At 43.1% G+C, this 18,175-nt stretch overlaps 1 protein-coding gene across 5 annotated transcripts in view; it reads left to right on the plus strand.

The window, feature by feature from the left end:
* Positions 1 to 18,175, plus strand: part of ABHD18 (abhydrolase domain containing 18) — a 40,144-nt gene that overhangs the window by 932 nt on the left and 21,037 nt on the right. For 2 of the 5 annotated variants that reach the window (XM_069091211.1, XM_069091220.1), the window contains exons 2-6: positions 4,792 to 4,891; positions 5,202 to 5,286; positions 9,145 to 9,245; positions 16,661 to 16,739; positions 16,839 to 16,954. In XM_069091211.1, coding sequence (XP_068947312.1) covers positions 4,792 to 4,891; positions 5,202 to 5,286; positions 9,145 to 9,245; positions 16,661 to 16,739; positions 16,839 to 16,954 — 481 coding nt within the window. Of the gene's footprint in view, positions 1 to 2,252; positions 2,339 to 4,791; positions 4,892 to 5,201; positions 5,287 to 9,144; positions 9,246 to 16,660; positions 16,740 to 16,838; positions 17,919 to 18,175 lie in introns of those variants that run through there. The other 3 variants (XM_069091230.1, XM_069091249.1, XM_069091239.1) reach the window with 3 other exon arrangements.

Genomic DNA, 18,175 nt, shown 5'->3' on the forward strand with positions numbered 1-18,175 from the left:
CACGCACACACGTGTCGTTTACACACACGTGTCGTTTCCACGCACATACGTGTCGTTTACACACACGCGCGCGTGTCATTTACACACACGTGTCGTTTACGCGCACACGCCTGTGTCGTTTACACACACGTGTCATTTCCACGCACATACGTGTCGTTTACACACACGCGCGCGTGTCATTTACACACACGTGTCGTTTACACGCACACGCCTGTGTCATTTACACACACACGCCTGTGTCATTTACACACGTGTGTCGTTTACACGCACATGCACGTTAGATCCGCGTCAGAGAAACCCCTTCTCTAAGGCTTCATGATGTCGTTTTTATGAAAACCTTTAAACCTCACCCAACTGAAGTCCGCCGTCCCTAATTGCCCCGTTGGGTCACGGGCACTCCAGGAGGGGGCTGGCACCCCGCCTGCTCTCCTGTTCTTCCGTGACGCCCCACTAGCTGCAGCACATGCCCCAGGGAGATCAGAGACCCCTAGGGAAAGGGCCTCTGCCCGCCGCACCGGAGAGTAACAAGTCAGGGTTTGGCTAAACAGATTGTGTGGCGATGGCGTGTTACTGGTGACCAGGACTGAGAAAGAGGCGCGACCGAGGGCAGTGAGTGGAGCACCGGCCCTGCAGACCCGAGCCCAAATCCTACCTCAGGCACCTAATACTTAGCCGCCGGGTGACTTTGGGCGAGTCCCTTAACCCCAATTGCCCTGCCTTCCCCCTCAAAGCTGTGGTGGTTGGTGGGCCCAAAGGATTATGTCACCATTAATTCTCCCAAATAAGGTGTCTTTTTTAAAAAACTTACAGCACAAAATTTAATCACGTCCTGGCAGACTCTGAGGGGAAGGACAGTGTCTGGCTCTTTTTATTCCCTGCCCCTGCTCCAGAATCACAGACTCCCAAGAATTGGGAGGCCCTCACTGATCATCCAGTACAGCCCCTTCCCTGAAACATAAATCTCTGACAGCCCTCCATAAGAGCAGGGCAGGTGGTCATCCGGCCTCCATGGTGTCAGGGGATGTGCTGTCCCCTAAAGCAGCCCATTGTAAGGGCAGATGGTGCCGTGGAACAGCCGAGATGAATGAGCCTTGCACCTCAGCCTGCCTTCTTTGCAGCTTTCCAGACTCGGTTCTAGTGCCTTCCCGCTCTAGGAGAAGGTGCCGCTTGAGGTGTGAACTGTGTTCTGCTCAGAAAGCAGGCTGCATGCAGGAGAGCACTGGTTTGACAGGTGAGGCACTAAGATGTGTAGCACAGTATTGGCATGGCAGATGCCCCTTGTACCACTGGCTCTCGACTGACAAAAATGGTCGCTGCGGCCTAGCTCGTGGCTGAGCTGTCAGCTGCCTTTCTCAGAGGTGATTTGGAATTATGCCAGGACAGTGACTGATAATGTCCACTCAGGGTAGGCCTATACCCCAGTGAGGTCAAAGGTAGAGAGGCCCCATATACATCACAACATACCGTAGTAACATTTTCTGAAGTAGCAAAGAAGTGGAGACAAATAGGTGTCCCTTAGCTGGGAAATGGCCAGACAGATGGTGGTGTGTCATCTAGTGTCCTGTAACATGGCAGTGTTAATGTGCTGTACCGCAGTGACTATAAAGATACAGAGAAGACTGTGTGTGTATGAAATTACACAGAATGAACTCAGCAGAAGACACACACACACACACAATTAAAACAGTGTAAATGGGAGAATGAGAAAAATGACCAAAAATAATTAACCTCACATGCTGCGAAATTGTAGTGACCAGGCTTGGCCCCAAAGAAGAGATGAGGTTGCATCTTCCTTCTTTGCAGAGGTGTAGGAGACTACATGTGTGACATTGCATGTTATGTTGGATTTGGTAAATGTTCTTTTGTTTTGAGCGAGAGAATAGGTAAGGAGCATGTTGGGAAATGAAATTGATGTAAGATAATTTTTTTTTTCTTTTAAAGTGAAAGAGTTGTCTTCTCAGACACATTTTTAAGAAGAGTGCTGTGTTTAGCATTTTGAAATCTGGAAATAGACCAGAGATGACCTTTCAAAGTTCCTCTATCCCCTTAAGTAAACTCATTCCTGCCTCTGGGATCTGTGGCTCTCAAACTTCTTCTGAAGGCACAGTTTCAGGGCATTCTGACTATTTGTTTACAACAAAGAAGGACCCAGTTTAGTCAGCCCTCTCGCCCTGTTCTCTGGGTCTTGAGATCCCTCTGCCTTTCCTTCCTTTCTCCCATCCCTTCACTTTCTTCTTTCTTCACTTCCTCAGCACTCACAGGGGAGCAGGCATTGGCTTTGTGCCTCTTCAGTAGAACTGTTGCTGTGACTTTCCGGATGCTGGGCTGGGAAGAACAGGTAGCAAACTGCATTCTGTTTTGTTTGGTCTCCATTGGTGCATAACATTATCTGCCAACTCAGAGGGAACTGAATTTAGGATGATAGAGGCCAATATCTGGAAAATAAAATTTTAAGAAAGACATATTGCTTTACCCTGCTGTGAAAATCAGTGAGTGCCCTATAATCTAGAAAAGTAAATGTATTTAATGTGTATCTAGTACAGTCATTGAATCCTAGGATGAGAGTGTGAAGGAATCGTAGAAGGGACAGCTCAGCAATGCAGTTCCTAAATTCTGAGTTGTACTATGTTAAAATTGTTGACTGAATTGGTTTATTCAGGTGTCTGTTTATTCGAATAATTTTTTTTAAATAAAGAATATATTTGGCACTAAAAAAAATGCAAAGTAAGGTTTAATTTATGAGACTTCCCTCCTCCAACTAGATTTTAAATTTTTCCAGGTCAGTCTTTGTTTTCTTAGTGAATCAACTTATATTTATTAAGAATAAGAGGTCTGGGGCTGCTAGGTGGTGCAGTAAATGGAGCACCGGCCCTGGAGTCAGGAGGACCTGAGTTCAAATCCAGCCTCAGACACTTAATACTGGCTGTGTGACCTTGGACAAGTCGCTTAACCCCAGTTGCCCAGCCTTTCCCCCTCCAAAAAGCAAAAAAAAAAAGAAGAAGAAGAAGAGGTCTGTGCCAAAGAGTTGGGATGTTTTTAAAAGTCTCTGCCCTCAAGGAGCTCATATTCCAGTGAGGGAAACAGCATATGTAAATAACTAATCACACATGAGGTATGTACAGAATGTAAGGTGGCTGGAAAGGTAGAAAGGGACCAGGTTGTGAAAAGCTTTAGATGCCAGAGAGCTTTAGATGTGACCTTGGGAGTAGTAGCCACTTGAGTTTATTGAATGTGTGGGAGAGAGGTTAGGGGGAAGAGAGGGAAGGACAATGGGAGAATTGAAAGGCGTTGATAGAGGGATGGGGTGTCAGATTTGGGAAACTTGAGGGAAGTTATTTTGGTAGCAGAATAGAGAATTGGGAGATGAAGCAGGAGACCTCAGTTAGAGAAGGCCATCACAGTAGGCCAGGGAGAGATGATGAGGGCCTGGATTAGGGTGGTGGACTTGTGAGTAGGGAGAAGGGGTGGTGTACCTGAGACAGCCTCCCTCCCCCCAGGTACTCTCTGACCCAGGGCCACTGACCTCCTTGCTGTTCTGTGAACCCCAAGACCGTCCATTTACCAGCTCCAGGAATTTTCTCTAGCTGTCTGCCATGCCTGGATTACACTCCCTCCTCTGAGTCCCAGCCAAAATTCCCTCTTCTTCTGGAAGCCTTTCCCAATCCCTCTTAATTCTCGTGCCTTTCCTTTGTTAATTCTTCCTGTTTTGCCTGTATATAGTCTCTATATTTTTGTTTACTTGCTGTCTCTCCCATTAGATTGTGAACTCCTTGAGAGCAGTCATGGTTTTTTGCCTCTCTTTTGACCTCACGACTCTTAGCACAGTCCGGGGCACATAGTAAGCTTTTAATAAATGCTTATCAACTGAGATGTTGTAAAGGTCAAAATGACAAGATTTGGAAATAGGCTGAGTGTATATAGTGAGTGACAGTGAGAAGATAAGAGGATGCTGAGGTTATGGGCCTGGTGGTGGGAAGATAATGTTATGGCAAGCCCCGAACTAATCGGAAAGTTAGGAACAGGAGTGTTTGGAGGCAAGAAGTTTGAAATAGCTTGTTAAAGTGAGAGGAAGAGAAATTCCTGCCATTTCTGTAGCACTTGAAGATTTGCAGAGTGCTTTACAGCCGTCATCTCATTTCAATCCCACAGCAGCCCTGGGAGGGCCACATAGGAAATAAGTGTCTGAAGCTGTAATTGAACTCAGGTCTTCCTAACTCCAGAGCCGTGCTGCCCTGCTAACTTCTCCACCTGCAGCACTTATTAGAATGCCTTGTTGGAAATGCTTTAAATTCTTTTTTTGTATCTTTAAATTCTCTTTCCAGTGGCTCAGTGGTGCAGTGAACAGAGCACTGGCCCTGGAGTCAGGAGGACCCAAGTTCAAATCCAGCCTTGGACACATAACACAAAAACTAGCCGGGTGACCTTGGGCAAGTCACTTAACCCCAATTGCCCTCCAAAAAGCCAAAAAATTTTAATTCTCTTTGATTGAACGGGATGAACTTAAAATGTGAATTACCCCCGACATGTACCAAAAACTGTCTGTGGGTTGAAAGTTCAATGGTAAAGAGTATAAACTTTAGAAGGAAATGTTTTAAAAACAGATGACATCCGTTAATTTTGCTTCCATTATCATCCTTCCTCTTATTTCAACTTCTTTTCCTCATCTCACAACATTTTGCCCAACCTTGTTCCCAAAGGAAAAACTAAAGCTTCAAAATTGATACTTGCTTGAAAGCTCCCATGTTCGAGAGTGGCATTCAGTTCCCAGTGATGTATGTGTTTGCCTTTTAGATGTCCTCATGGGTGTGAGCAAATTAGATGTTTTTTACCGACGGCTCCTCCTCACAAAGCTTTTCATCAGAGGATGGGGAAGGCCTGAAGATCTGAAACGGTGAGCATTGCCCTGCATATTCAAACTGGAATTGCAAGCGTCATTTTACATGTGGTTAGTCTAAGTAAATATTGAATTTAGATCGTTTAATCAACTGTAACTTGCAGGTTGGCTGTGGAGATGATATTTTTGGCGAGGATAACTAGGGTCATCTACTCCAAGACATAAGGGTTGTGTTGGGGGGGTGAGGGGGTGGCACAAGCATCTGTGCTTAGGAATGCTTCTGTAGCTGGCACTTAGCACTTTATGTAGGGAATCTCATTGGGTTCTTAACAACAAACTCACTTCTTTTTTCTTTTTTTCATAATAGACTGTTTGAATTCAGAAAGATAATTGGTAACCGAGAAAAATGCCAGAATATGGTTTCAAGAGATTATCCGGTGTACATTGACAAGGTATTCAAAATAAAAATATGTACTTATCAAAAAAATTTTTTTCTTGCAAGGCAGTTGGGGTTAACTGACTTGCCTAAAGTCACACACCTAGTAAGTGTGTCAAGTGTCTGAGGCTGAATTTGAACTCAGGTCCTTCTGACTCCAGGGCTGGTGCTCTATTCACTGCGCCACCTAACCGTCCCAGTTATCAAATTTTTTTTTTTAAAGCAATTGGGGTTAAGTAACTTGCTCAAGGTTACACGGCCAGGTGTTTCTGGGTGGGTGCTAAGTGTCTGAGCCTGGGATTCAATCTCCAGGTCTTCTCAACACTGGAGCCGGTGCTCTTACTCGCTGTGCTACCTGGCCGCCCCAGTTATCAAGATTTTAATGTAAACACGTGCCAAGGTTAAATTGAATGTTAAAACATACTAGGTATTAAAACATATGAATAAAATTTTTTTATTCCATGTGATAGTATTTGCATATTAAACTCACTTGTTGATCAGTCTTTAGGTGTTTATTATGTAATACTTGGAGAATCTTAGAGAATTAACTAAAAAAGTTATTTGAAGTAATTAACAATTTTAGCAAAGTTGTGGGATAAAAAATAAAGCCACATAAGTTATCAACATTTCTGTATATTGCCAACAAAGTCTAGCAACAAGCTATAGAGAAATTCCATTTGGTAGAAGCAGGACCTCCCCGCTGCTGCGGCTTCCACCTTCCCCAATCCATGTTAAAAGGGGTCTCTAAACAAACTTTGGAGCTGCAGAACCCACAAAATGACACAGAGTAGCTAACCTCCCGCTGAGGACAGCCCGGCAGGCCAGCACAGTGCTCTGGGAGCCCAGCCCAGCCCCATGCCGGGCGGGCCTGACCAGCCACCGTCTGGAGGGACTCCAGATCAGCAGCAGCTGTGGCCGATTCCAGATTTTGGGAGTTTGTGGCTTTTGGCCCCAGGGCGAGAATCCACTGAGACCCAGCACAGCCAGCCAGCGCCACGTGGCAGCTTCAGCTCCTGGCCTGCAGAGTGTAGGGGGACCAAGCACCAGTCTGAGGGGTAATTGCTCTTGCTTTAACCTGCTTGGATCTGGATTGCAGTCTAGGGTGGAGGTCCTGGAGTGTGTGTCCAGCTTGCCAGAGGGTGTGGAGACCTCAGAGAGGGCACTCATCTAATACCACCTGCAGCTGAGAAAACCCCAGCATTTGGGACAAAAGCTCCTCTGTCTGGTGGCAGAGTCCTACTGTGGCAAAAAGTGCAGGGGTCAAGTGACTGAAGGCAACATGGCCAGGCAAAGCAAACAAAGCAGACAGAAGATTCCAACATTAGACTCCTATTTGGGGGACAAAAAGGAGCAAAGCATGGAACAGGAGGAAGACAGTGAAGTCAGAACTCCTGCACCAAAAGCTTTAGAGGAAAATACAAGCTGGTTACAGGCCATAGAGGACCTTAAGAAGCAGATAAGAGAAGTGGAGGAAAAATTGGGAAGAAAAATGAGAATGATGCAAGAAAATTATGAAATGAGAGTCAACAACCTGACTGAAGAAAATAACACCTTAAAAAATAGACTAACTCAAATGGCAAAAGAGGCTCAGAAAGGGAATGAGGAGAAGAATGCCTTAAAAAGGCAAATTTGCTAGATGGGAAAAGAATCTCAAAAGCTCACTGAAGAGAATCATTCCTTCAGAATTAGATTGGAGCAAATGGAAGCTAGTGACTTTATGCAAAATCAAGATACTATTAAACAGATCCAAACAAATGAAAAAATAGAAGGCAGTGTGAAATATCTCATTGGAAAAACCACTGACCTGGAAAATAGATCCAGGAGAGATAATTTAAAAATTATTGGACTACCGGAAAGCCATGATCAAAGTAAGAACTTAGAAATCATCCTCCAGGAGGTTCTCAAAGAAAACTGCCCTGAAGTTTCAGAACCAGAGGGCAAAATAGAGGTTGAAAGAATCCACTGATCACCTCCTGAAAAAGATCCCAAAAAGAAAACTCCTAGAAATATTATAGCCAGGTTCTGGAATTCCCAGATCAGGGAGGGAATATTACAAGCAGCCAGGAAGAGACAATTTTAATATTATGGAAACACAATCAGGATAACCCAGGATCTGGCAGCTTCTAACACTGAGGGATCGAAGGGCTTGGAATATGATATTCTGGAGGGCAAAGGAGCTGGGATTAAAACCAAGAGTCACCTACCCAGCAAAACTGAGTATCATGTTTCAGGGGAAAATATGGTCATTCAGTGGAATAGAGGACTTTCAAGCATTCTTGAAGGAAAAAAACAGAGTTGAATAGAAAATTTGACATTCAGATACAAGTAGCACGAGAAGGTGAACAGGGAAAAGAAATCATAAGGAATTTATCAAAGTTGAACTATTAATATTCCTACATAGAAAAATGATATTGTAACTTATGATATGAAACTTTTCTCAGTATGAGAATAGTTGAAGGGAATAGAAATGTGTATATATATATATATATATATATATATATATATATAGGCATATGAAGATATATGTGAGTGTGTGTATATGTGTATACAGGTATACTTAGACAGAGGGCACAGGACTGATTGAATAGGAAGGGATGATATTTAAAAGGTGAAATTAAATTGAAAAGGGAAGTTGAAAAGGGACAGGATCAAAGTAGAGAATAGAACAAGTAGGGGCTGGGATAGGATAGAGGGAAATATAGTCAGTCTTTCACAGTATATCCACTGTGGAAATGTTTTGTATAGGTACACATGTACAACCTATATTGAATTGTTTATCTTCCCAGTAAGGGTAGGTGATGAGGGAGGAAGGGAAAGAATCTGGAATTCAAAGTTTTAAAATCAAATGTATATTATTATTATTATTTATTTTACATGCACCTGGGAAACAAGATATACAGGCACTGGGGCATAGAGTTCCAATATGCCCTATTGGAAAGCTGGAGGGGTTATGGGAGAGAGCAGATTAGGGGAGGGGATATTCAGTGGGATCGCTGTTTTGGGGTGGTGGGTAGGGGAAAAATGAGGAGAAAATTTGTAACTCAAAATCTTGTGGAAATGAATGATGTTAACTAAAAATAAACATAAAATTTAATTTAAAAAATAAAATGAAAATTTAAAAAAAGCATTAAAAATTTTTTTGAAAAAAGAATAAGAGGCCTCAGGGCAGCTAGGTGGCTCAGTGAATAGAGCACCGGCCATGGAGTCAGGAGGACCTGAGTTCAAATTTGACCGACATTTAACACTTACTAGCTGGACATTGGACAAGTCACTTAACCCAAGTGCCCTGCTTTCCCCCCTCAAAAAAAAAAAAGAAATAGAAGGTAAACTCACTGAAGACAAGGACTGTCTTTGCTTTTATATTTTATCTTCCCAGTTTTTGGCATAGTAAGTACTTAATCTCATTTCCTTCAGCTCACCTCTCTTTATTGGCCTATAGTATGGTCACATAGTTATCTGTATGAGCCTGCTATGTTCCCTGTCTTGGGGCATGGGCTGACCACATGGTTGTGGCTGAAATACCTGTGTAACTTTGAATAATTCAGATATTTCAGATGGTGTGCCAAGAAGTTCCTTTCCCTAGGACCTTAAAAGAACCTGGTGAGCTGGATGCTGTACTTCCCTTTTCATCAGATCTGATAAAAGGGAATATAGATTGTAACACAAAGACATCTTACAAAAGGAATCACCATCCAGTTCCTTTTTAACTTCCTAACTAGATAAAAACTAGCACCCAGCTGATCATGTTTCTTTGGTATCCAGAGCCCTTTGCATAGCCATAGAGAGCTTCTGCCTGTTGAATTGAACCTTTTTGGTAACTAGTTTCTTGTCTAAGGCCGGCGTTCACATCTTAGCTTTGTTCTTTCTCCAACAGATTGAAGAAGAGACTGACTGTAAGATTCTTGAGGGACATTTTGTTTCTCCAATGGCTCATTATGTTCCTGATCTCATGCCGATTGAATCTGTTATTGCCCGGTAAGAGATTTCATTCTGAAAATAGAATATTAAAGAAAAAGCTCAGTGATATTCACATAAGATTTTCATTTTGTTCTGGTCTCAGATATTAGAAGACTTGTTACTTTTAAGTATAAGCTCTAACTTTAGGCTAACATGTTTTTGGGTAGAGGTCCTTAAGGGAACTGGTCTCACAAATGGGGTAAGTAATTTGTTACTAGTATAACAGTTGAAGTGAGTTTATCTGAAGGCCTGAAATTAAAACATTTCATTCTCATTCCTCCTACAGTTCTATTTCTGTATCCTTAATTTGCTTGGTTTTGTTTTTCACAAAATGTAATTAGAAGTGTCTGCCTGACCTTGGCTGAATTATCATTGCCTTAACGTAGCAAGTTAATGAGGTTTTCCCATCTCTTTGCTATTTGGTTGTTTCGATAGAGTCCAACTCTTTGTGATCCCATTTGGGTTTTCTTGTCAGAGGTACTGGAGTGCTTAGCCATTTCCTTATCCAGCGCTTTTATCAGTGAGGAACCTGAGGCAGACAGGGTTACCTAGGGTCATACAGTGAGTTTCTGAGGCTAGAGTTGAACTCACAATGATGTCTTCTAATTTCTGTCTCACCACTCTATCCACTGTGCCACTTAACTGTCCCTACTCATTAAGAACTTACATTTGTATAGCAGTTTAAAAGTTTACAAAATTCTCTATTTTTGTTGTAACTGAGAAAAATTTCTTTGTGCCCAAAGGTCGGTTGCATCTTTGCCCCGTGAATCTCATATCTCCTTTTCTGTAATTCCTCCTGCTGTCGCCATGTTGTTTGTTCAGTCGTTTCAGTTGTGTCCGACTCTTTGTTGACCCCTTTTGGGGTTTTCTTTGAAGAGATCAACTGGAGTGCTTAGCCATTTCCTTCTCCAGCTCATTTTACAGATGAGGAAACTGAGGCAGCCAGGGTTCAGGGCCTAGGGTCACACAGCTAGTAAGTGTCTGAGACCAGATTGGAACTCAGGCAGAGGGGTCTTCCTGACTCCAGGCCTGGCGTTCCATCCACTCTGCCACCTAATTGCCGCCACTGTTGCAATAGCAGGGGACAGAAGTGCCGGAAAGCTGATGAGGAACGAGAGGAAGAGAGGATGTCATTTTCTCCCTCTAATTCAGAGGTTCTGCCCTCTAAGAAGGGAGCAGGCATGAGATGGGGTAGAAAGTAAGCTGGTGGTAGCATGAAAGGTTCCAGAAGCCACAGCTTTTCACCCCACTAGGATGATGCCTGATGAGCTCTCAAAGTTGGGACTTTTTTGTATTCTGCATTGTCGTCATTCTATGTATGAGACCGCTTTCCTCCCATTTCCATTAAAAATTGAGAAATGTAATTGATGCTTTGTCCCTCCAAGGTCTTAATTATGGGAACTTTACAGAACATGAAGAAGAGCTGTCTTTCAGGAAGTGAATATTTGGCATATATTTGATAATTTGCATATCGTCTGCTTGGAGTAACCTACTTCTGCATGCTCCCTTGTGGAATCTCTTGATGCACTGAAGCAGCCTCAGGCTCTCAGCCACCCAAGAGCGTGTGCAGAACTTACCTAAGAAAACGTGTGAGATGAGGTGTTCTGTGTGTAGCACAGTAATAACTCAGCACCTTTTCTTGTTCTCTTAAAAGTTAGAACAAAACTCACTCAATTTAAAATGTCATGCTTCACATGTGTAATCAGTATCAAACTGCTTGTCTTGGGGGGGGAGGAGATTTTGGAACTCAACATTTTAAAAAAGGAATGCCAAAATTTTTTGCATGTAATTTGGAAAATATTTAACAAGTTAAATATTTAAGAATTTTAAATGTTATGGGTCACAGAAAACTTGATTCAGTTGGTCTCCTTATTTGAAATGACTACGTACAAAATCGGAAGTGTTTTTTTTCTGCAGGATTTTGATTCCGGTATTGATGTTTCTTGTAAAATGTTTGATTTGCACAGCTGGCAGAATGGAGTCTGTCACACTCCAGCTTGCTCTGAATAAAATATTCTTATGTCATTGAAAGCAGAAAAATGCAAAAACCCTGCATTTGTACATAGCATGGCCTCTATACAGTTAATCATGGTCAGTATAAACTTTTACTTTCTTACTGCCTTTCTTTGGAGAAGCCTTTAAGTCCAGAAATTTGGTGACTTTCCCAGGGTCAAACTGCAGCTTTATATCAGCACTGTCACTATAGTCTGACTTAGCCAGTGTATCAGCAAGCACCCCAGCGTCCCCAGGGTGGCTGCCAACACAGGTTCTTGGATCTGCTTTGTTAAAGGAAAGCAACTCAAAATGGGTTAACCAGCTTACTTTAATCAGTCAAATATGTATCGTTCACCTAGTTCAGGGGAAAAAGGTCAGTACCCGGAACTTCAGAGTATACAGACAGAATTATCAAGACAAACAGATCAAGTAGACAGGTTTCCAAAACTGTCCAACCATTACATCCATACCAAATCAACATCTGGGTTTTTCAAAGCGGGGGGGTGCTCTCAACAACGGCTTCCCAGAGTTTCCTCTGATCAAATCACAGAACACTTCTCAAAGTGAGCCCCCAAAACAGAGCCTTAAATCAGGGATTATATAGCCTTCTAAAACCTGGCTCAGAGAATGTAACAACCTTCTGGACCCACTGGCCAATCAAAAAGTATCTACTGAAAAACAAGCCTCCCACCCCAGGCTCCAGGTGCACTTTAGCCTAGGGGCAGGGAAGATCTTAAAAATTTACATTCCCATTACAGCCAGTGACTAATATTTACTTGCTTTATCTTCTGTGACCTCTTTCCTCCTTTACCTAGTTCATTGTACTGAAATGATAATGATGCAAGAGAGGGATTGGCTTAGAGAATAGTAAGTAATGAGACTTAGAGATGTTTATAAGGTAAAGGGCACACAGCCCCACTGGTTGTTTATGATACGGAAAGGAGAGGGCCCCAAAGTTCTGCAAAGAAACACTGGCTGTGTCTTAGGAGAAAAGGGAAGGTAGGGAAACAGAAGATGAGGCTGGTACCAGCCTTTATCTTGCTATTTGATTTACATTTAAATGATTAACAACAACTCAGGCTTACATAGAGCTTTAAAGTTTTCAAAGCTAAAAGACAAAGCATTCCCTGAAGGCAAGCAGTTTATTCCACTAGGGTATCACATTTAAACTGATGAATTTATACACGCTAATTTGGGGAGGAGGGAGAAGTCTAAACACTCTGGAGATCCAGGCAGGCTTCCTAAAAGGAAATGCCCTGTGCACTGAGCTTGGGAGGAAGCTGAAGACCGAGGCAGAGACGGCTGCGGCTGCGTGTGTGGACTGAGCCTAATAAAGTAGACTGGAGCCAGATGGCAAAAGCCTTGAAAGCTAATCAGGAGCCTGTATTTAATCTCGGAGGTAGAAGGAAACCATTGGAGCTTTTTGTGCACTTAAGTGAGTGGCTCACACCTGTGCTTGGTGAATATCACCTACATCTGTGTGGGCGATGGATGGACCAAGAACATGGGAACCAGCGAGGCTGTTAACTGTTGGATGCAGAAGGTGCTGAAGACCTGGAGTAGACTGTTGGTGAGGAGGACATGCAGTTGGAATGCATGTGGGTAGAGTCAGCAAGACGTGGCATAGGGCTAGATGTGAAGAGTGAGGGGGGAAGAGGAGGTCACTCACAGCTGTAGGCCGGAGTAACTAGAAAGATGGAAGGCTTGGGATGGGCAGGTGAGCTGTGTTTGAGGGTGTTAGAGGTGTGTAGCAGTCAGGGGGTGATTCAGGACTAGAGGTCCAGACAGAGTCCAGGGCTGGATATTTAACTCCAGAGAGGGATTGAGATGAGAGTCCCCTGTGGGAGTTGATGAGATCAAGACTGAAGAAAAGAAAAGGACTTGAGACAGAACTCAGCTGCTAAGGTGAGAAATAGAGATGCGGATCCAGAGGCTGAAAAGGTGTGGCCGGACACTGAGAGCAGCATCACAGAATGCCCGTGAGTGGTGGTCAGCAGCATTCTCTGCCGCAGCGAGGACTGGACAAAAGGCCTTCAGGTTTGGCACTTAGGAGATCATTGGTACCTGGAAAGAGCAGCTACATTTGAATCCTAAGATTAAAAGCCAGATTGCAAGATGGTAAGTGAATGGAAGGGGGCATCTAGGTGGCGCAGTGAGTAAAAGCATCGCCGGCCCCAGAGTCAGGAGGACCCAGGTTCAGTTCCGGCCTCAGACACTTAACACACGCGCGCGCGCACACACACACACACAAACTAGCCATGTAACTTTGGGCGAGTTACTTAACCCCAACTGCCCTCCAAAAAATGCAGCCAAAAAAAAAAAGTAAATGGAAGGTGGCAAAAAGCAGTGGATGTAAATAGCTTTTCTAAGTTAGGCTGTGAAAGCCAGGTGAGAAATTGGGCAGTAACACATTTACAGTATTCCTATGTAGTTCATCTGGATAGATATTTTTTATCCATATCTGTTTTAGTTTTTTTTTTTAAAGCAATTGGGGTTAAATAACTTGCTCAAGGTTACACGGCCAGATGTTTCTGGGTGGGTGCTAAGTATCTGAGCCCGGATTCAATCCCCCAGGTCATCCGGACACTGGGGCCGGTGCTCTTACTCGCTGTGCTACCTGGCCGCCCTTGCTTTAGTGTCTTTTGAAACTAAAGGATATAAAAGAGAGAAGACTAAAATTTTTAATCTCAAAAGACAGTGTACTGTCAATAGAGTGAAGTACAGGAAGCCAAGGCAATGGGTCAGTGTTCCACCCTGGAGTTGGAGGGCTTTAATTTTAATTTCAGTCTTAAATTAAGCAGGGAATAATCCCTGGTGTTTATAGTGGAGAGCCTTTGGTCACGCCTAAGGAAATGAAATTAAGAAGAGCCTTGTATTTCCCAACAGTGAGTTCACCTAATCAGTATTACAGAAACTGGGAGAGGCTGTCTAGTCTAGCCCCAAGGTGCCAGACCTTGAGTGCCTGTCAGAAAAGGGTAGGTTGAAGGAGCTGGGGCTTTTTAAGCTGGAGAAGAACAGACTTAGAGGAGGGGCTGGGACTCTCTAGTTTGTTCTCAATCTTGAAGGGCGGGGATTAGATGTGTTCTGCTTGGTCCCAGCCAGTGGATGGATGGTACAGAGGGACTGCCTTGGGCTTGGTGGCAGGGAAGACTTCCTTCCTAGCACAGGAACCATCTGAAAGTGGAGTGGGCTGCCTGCCCCCAGCTGGACTGTTACTTGTTGCCCATGACCAGATGACCTTCCAGCTCCAACTCTGTAGGCCTGGAATTTGCTATCAGCACCCCTCTAATCCAACCTCATTACTTTTCATAAGAGAAGAAGGCACAGAGAGGTCATTACCAGCTCTAAAATTCTTTGACTCCATGATTCTCAAAAGACAAAATACATAAATGCCACTGTTGGTACAAACTTCTGAGGGGTAAGGGGAAGCAAAATAAATAAAATATTTATTAACTCCAAAAGTAAGAATGGGAAAGCAGGAACCAGTTAGTAAGCATTTGCTGAACACTGTGTGTCAGTCACTGCGAGGCACAGCAGACAGATTGAAACAGGCTCTGTCCGAGGAGTTGATATTTAGCCCTGGCAAACAGGTTGTACATATAAAAGAATATGTAAATACAAGACAGGGTTTGAAGAAGAAACTATAGAGTCTCTTCAGAGGTCAGGAGAGGCTTCCTGACTTGAAGGAAACAAAGGTTCCTGAGATGCAGAGGTAAGGAGGGAGTGCTGTGCAGACAGAGGAGAAAGCCTGAGTGAAGGCCCATTGGGCTGGGCTGCAGCGTGTAGGTGGGTGACTCGTGGGGTCTAGTTTGTGAAGGGCTTGCAACGACAGGTGATGGAGTTTATATGTGGTTCTAGAGGCAATAGAGAAACACTGGAATTTGCTGAAATGGTGTGGCGACAGAATGAAGCCTGCGATTGAGGAAACTGGGAAGCTGTGTGGAGAGACTGGAGGAAGAGTGGTTAGGAGATTGTGCAGTGGCCCAGTGAGGGCTGATGAGGCCCTGAACTAGGATGGGCAGAGAAGAGGATGGATGGCAGACATGGCAGATCTGGCCACTGATCGACATGTGGAGTGAGGGAAAGGAGGAACTGAAGAGTGGGAGGCCGCAGACCTGGGTGCCCTTGACAAAGCTGAGTTTATCTGTTCTCATTTTGTAGGCGAGGAAGCTGAAGGCACAGTTACCTAAAGCCTAGGTCTCTTCATTCTAAGGTCAATGTTGTTTGCATTATTTTTGTTTGGTTGTTTTTCAGTCGTGTCTGGCTCTTCCTGGCCCCATTTGGGGTTTTGTTAGCAGAGATACTGGAGTGGTTTGTCATTTCCTTCTCAGCTCATTTGAGAGAAGAGGAAACTGAGGCAGATAGGGCTGAGCGACTTGCCCAGGGTCAGTGTGTGAGCCCACATTTGAATTCACAGAGATGTTTTCCTGACTCCACTTTGCCACCAAGATGCATTATAACCTATGAATATTTAATAAAAGCTATATTTACATGTTTTACGCTAATAGGAAGGAAGGAAGGAGTCGATGAAGACAAAGGAGGCCAGGTCAGAGAAGACACTAATCAGGGGTGGGGAACCAAGGGAGGCATCTGATAAAGAGCCACAGTAACCCAGGTGATGGCAGTATCTTGCAAAGAGGCAAATTTAGGGGAACACCCCAACAATGAGAGCTCTGCCAAGGGCTATGGGTTCCCTAAGTCGGCCGTAAACTCCCCCAGCCCCAGGGGAATCTTCCAGTGGAGGCTCCTTGCTCTCTTGTCTGGTGACAGTAATCACCAGTGTCATGGTGACTGTTGTTTGTAGTGGTAGGAGGGGCTTCATGTTCAAGCTTGGGTTTGACTTTTGCTTTCCTACCCTAGTGCCAAGGATATAGTAAGTACTTTGTAAATGTTTGCTGATTCATTGATTGAAAGGAACTTGAGAAGGCAGTACTGGAACCAGTCTGCCCACCTTGTTTTACAGATCAGGAAACTGAGACTGAAGGTCACACACATTTAGTAAGTGGCAGAGCTGAACTCCAGTCTAGTGACTACAAATTTATTTCTCTTATCGCTGTGCCTGAGTGCTCTTTTAGCAGATTGTTAATAGTTTTATGCGTTGTGTCAAACAGGTTCACTTAACCATTGAATGTGTGAGGCAGATTTGAGCTTGATGTAAGGAAAAACATGTTAACTATTAAGGCTTTCCAAAAGTGAGAGGGGCTGTGTCCTCATTGGGTGCTTCCAGTGGAGGTTGGAGGGTAGCCTGCTGACGACGTTGAGGAGATTCATTGTCAGGTATGGTTGGACTTAGAAGACCTCTGATGTTTTGTGAAGTTTCTGAAAATCCAAAATTTGACCTTTTACACTCAAGAACAAATTATTATTTTAAGATACTTCAGATGTTGTTCTCCTGGAAAACACCTTGAGAATTTAACTATAAATTATTTTTGAAACAGGTTTCAATTCATCGTACCTAAAGAATGGAGCAACAAATACAGGCCAGTGTGTATTCATCTTGCTGGAACAGGAGATCACGTAAGGCAATAAGATCCTGAGTCCTCAGCAGTGTTTTCATCATTTGCCCTCCTTGTGAGTGTGACACTTTTGTTCTTATGTCATGTTTTCTTTCTCTAGCATTACTGGAGACGAAGAACACTGATGGCCCGCCCGATGATCAGAGAGGCTCGAATGGCTTCCTTGTTGTTAGAAAACCCTTATTATATCCTTTTTTCAGTGACCAAGAATCTTCTGTTTTTCCAGGACTCTCTGATGGAAAGGACATGATAACCTGCCTCTTTAAAACAAGTAAACCGTTGTTTGGTTAATTTTCAGTTCTGAAGAGGTTTTTAAAAGATTGATGGATTTTTTTCCTCCTTAAGTAAAAGCTTTTCTTTTATTCTTTAGTGATTCAATAGAAACTTAATATTAACTTTTAGCAGAACATTTTAAAGTTGTTTTTGCTACTTGTTACGTTTTAAATAAACAAAAAGATATAGTTTCAACACAAAATATCCTAACTTTTTTTTTTTTTGCTTTTTTGGAGGGTGGAAGGCAGGGCAGTTGGGATTAAGTAACTTGCCCAAGGTCACAAGGCTAGTAAGTATTAAGTGTCTGAGGCCACATTTGAACTCAGGGTCTCCTGACTCCAAGGCTGGTGCTCTGTTCACTGCGCCACCTAGCCACCCCAATATCCTAATTTTTTAATTACTCCTAAGTCTCTACCATGTTTCATTCCTATCCAGTTTTATTTTTATATAATCATGTGCCCAGTTTTTCTAGTTCTGCTTTCTTAGCTTTCCATTTTGACATAAGAGTCTTTCCACATTTCTGAAAGTGTTTTGTTATTGCAAAAGAAGTGCTTAAATCTCACTCTACTATTTTTTTATTAGTGTACTTTATCTTAACATTTTAAAAAAAATGCTTAATGGGCATTTCAACATCTTGATATATATCATTAGCATTTATTCCACAGAATATCTAGGTGAAGTTTGGCCAACTCCTAACTTTAATAAACTTGAGTTGAGGAAATTCAGAGCTTCTGGAGAGCAACTAGGGAGTAATAATGCCCAGATTGAAGTTAATTCTTGGTAGTTAGTAGATAAGCCTCTTTACTTAAGGGCCTATTTTTCAGGGCATTAAGTTCATTTAAATTCTCTTTAAGCTTTTTCTTTGACTTACATTCTTAAATGGCTGTAGGAAACCCAAAGATCAAGTGTAAGTACAATGTTTGTTCTTTGTTTTCATCACTCTGTTTTGCGACACGGTTGCGTGATGGGAAGCACTGGAAAGTTCTAGCTAGTGAGGAACAGCAGAGTGGCTTAAAGTCCTTACGCTTCCTGTGATGGAGGGGCCAAGAGACATGACAGACTGTCATGAGAGCAGTAAAGTGCCCTTCCTGCCAAAGAGTATTCTTTTTCTGGATTTCATCTCATCTGTATTAAGAATCTTATGAATGAATGAGTGAATGAAGA

This window comes from Petaurus breviceps, unplaced genomic scaffold (genome assembly GCF_028583685.1).
Source record: "Petaurus breviceps papuanus isolate PSGF00001 unplaced genomic scaffold, PetGlider_PUasm1.0 126, whole genome shotgun sequence".
NCBI classification, from domain to species: domain Eukaryota; kingdom Metazoa; phylum Chordata; class Mammalia; order Diprotodontia; family Petauridae; genus Petaurus; species Petaurus breviceps.